A 2541-nucleotide genomic window follows, 5' to 3' on the forward strand; every position below is an offset into this window, starting at 1 on the left:
TCAAGCCCCAGACAAAATAAAAAAGCGAGCACTCCGGCAGAAAGCCTAAACGTGAGACGCTCCATAGCCATAGCTTCCGCAAGGCAGAGGCAATTTGAAGTGATGAGGCCAACGGCGATGGACTTCTTCAGCGACATGGACGATCAGGGGTCCACCATGGCCATGGACGTTGACGACGTCGACCCAATCGAGGCGTTCAGCGAGGGCATCATGAGCGAGAGCAAGCTGGCCGACGCCGATTTCTTCAACTCTTTCCAGGACGATTTCGACGACACCGACATCAACTGAACCAGGGAGCCGGATCGTCTTCTTCTCCTTCGTGGCCATGCAATTATTGATCTGATTTGCTCTATTTTCTAGGGTTTGGAATTTGAGGATTAGGGTTTAGAATTTGATTAGGCGAAAAAGGGATTTCCAGCATTAATGGTTGGATGGTTATTGTGGAAAAATTGGATATATACAGATATCGATTTTAGTATGTGTTTTTGCAATCTGTGATTGTTCTGCGAAGGATTGATGAGTTTTTGTATATTTCAATCTCTGTGATTTGCTGATAAATTAGTCTAAATCCGATATTAATCGGTTGCTTATATCTGTTAAAGCGAATTCTGTGTTCAGATTATGTTAGTTTTCTTCGCATTATTTGTGTTGCTTGGAATTGTGAGGAAAAGGAAAAGAGAAGTGGTTGGAACGTTATGTTTCCATGCTAATTCTTGCCTTGTATGAAGTAGTCGCGTGGAATTATGGTTTTACTCTGCAGCGGTGTTAAATGTGCCTTGTCCATTTTGTCTATGGTAACTGGGTGTCATCCGTTTGATCTCTTGCATATATACATTTGATCCGGGTGGATCTGCTTGATCTGCTTCGGCATATTTGTTGGCTCTGTGTATGTTTATTCATGGTGGTTATGTCGTTTAGCCTAATTTCCCCTCTTGTGCTCTTTTTCTTAGGTTATGTTCTCTGAATCGCACTATGCGCCTGCTTGATTGATTGAGGTTGGAGAAAAAAAAGCAAAAACATGAATTGAAATCCAAAATTCCGACCTGCCGGATTACCATGGGATTACCCGACTACAGTCCTCCGCTCTACCAACTGAGCTAAGGTCGGATCGATAACAAATTAGCCCAACATGAGAAATTACGTTATTTTTCATTAATATTTATTACTCGACAGGATAATTAGCTACCTTTGTTAATTTAATATTTATTAATATTTACATGCACATCTAATTTTGGTGTAGCCTTGCCTCCCGTTACGATTATTCCACGTGATTTAAAAATTTACTACGATTAGTTATGCATATGGCTGACACATTTTATTGTTAGCTCAATCACACACATTTTCTTACGGATAATGATACGAATATCCGCATGATTGTCCCTGAGGGGCTTATTTTGATTGGGTCAGATAGTTCTAGACCATGGAACACCCTTTCTATTCTATTGAAGCGTTCATTTACCGATTGAAACAATCCGTACTAATGTGGTATAATCATCTAAGCGAGTATATGATTAGTCAGGGATGTGACGAACTATGCCCTCGCGGGTTTATAAAGAAGTTTAGTTTCTGATTTGCAATTCTTGCAGTCTATGTTGATGACATAAATCTCACTGGAGCTCCTATGGAGCTTGAGAATATTGTTGCACACCCTAAATCAGAATTTGAGATGAAGGATCTTGGGAAAACTCGATATTGCCTTGGTCTTGAGATCGAGTATTGTTCTAACAGTATTCTGGTCCAATAGTCAAACTAGACCACTAAGGTGTTACGTCAATTTAATGAGGATAAAGTGCTACCTTCGAGTACATCCACAATCGTTCGAACACTTGATGCACAACAAGGCTCATTCCGTCCAAAGGAGTATGATGAAGAGGTTTTGTAACCCAAAGTTCAGTAGCTAGTGCATTTACCGTTTTATTGTACTTAGCTCAATGTACAAGACCAGACATCTCCATTGTTGTGAATTCTTTAGCAAGATAGATACAGCCACACATTAATATGCAAGCACTAAAAAGGTGTTAAAGAAAATCTAGGTATTGTGGATTTGCGTTTATTCTATCCTTACTTATTCTCGAGTGAAGTCGCCACCCCCTTGGTCTTCGCTCTAAATCATGCCTTGTCGGTTATGCTAATGATGAGACTTATCAAACCCGTTCATGGCAAGATCCGCAATGGGTTATGACTTTATAGTTCTTGGGACTGTGATATCTTAGAGGTCTACTAAGAAAACTCTAGTTGCTACGTCTTCGAACCATGTCGAGATACTCGCCCTCTATGAGGCTGCTCGTGAGTGTATATGGCTGAGAGTTGTGGTCGAGCATATTCAAAGTGCATGTGGATTGTTGTCTATCTTTGGCGTCCCAATAACGATCTTGGGAGATAACTCTACATGTAGACCATATTTGAAAATGATACATCAAAGGAGACCATACCAAGCACATTGTGCCAAAGTTCTTATTTTCTCATCAACAACAAGAGCATTAGAAGATCAAAATCAAGCGAATTTGTTCTGTAGACAATCTTGTTGATCTCTCACCATGT

General features: G+C 40.3%; 1 protein-coding gene across 1 annotated transcript; it reads left to right on the forward strand.

The window, feature by feature from the left end:
• Window positions 1-590, forward strand: LOC126606246 (small acidic protein 1-like). Its single transcript, XM_050273606.1, has one exon. The coding sequence runs from the start codon at window positions 103-105 to the stop codon at window positions 286-288; it is 186 nt and encodes a 61-aa protein (XP_050129563.1). The 5' UTR covers window positions 1-102; the 3' UTR covers window positions 289-590.
• The last annotated feature ends 1951 nt before the right edge of the window (window positions 591-2541 follow it).

The sequence above is a fragment of the Malus sylvestris genome, chromosome 16, assembly GCF_916048215.2.
Source record: "Malus sylvestris chromosome 16, drMalSylv7.2, whole genome shotgun sequence".
Classification (NCBI taxonomy): Eukaryota; Viridiplantae; Streptophyta; class Magnoliopsida; order Rosales; family Rosaceae; genus Malus; species Malus sylvestris.

Coding starts and splice junctions, on each gene's coding strand:
- LOC126606246 (XM_050273606.1), top strand. CDS start 103: ATGAGGCCAACGGCGATGGACTTCTTCAGCGACATGGACGATCAGGGG.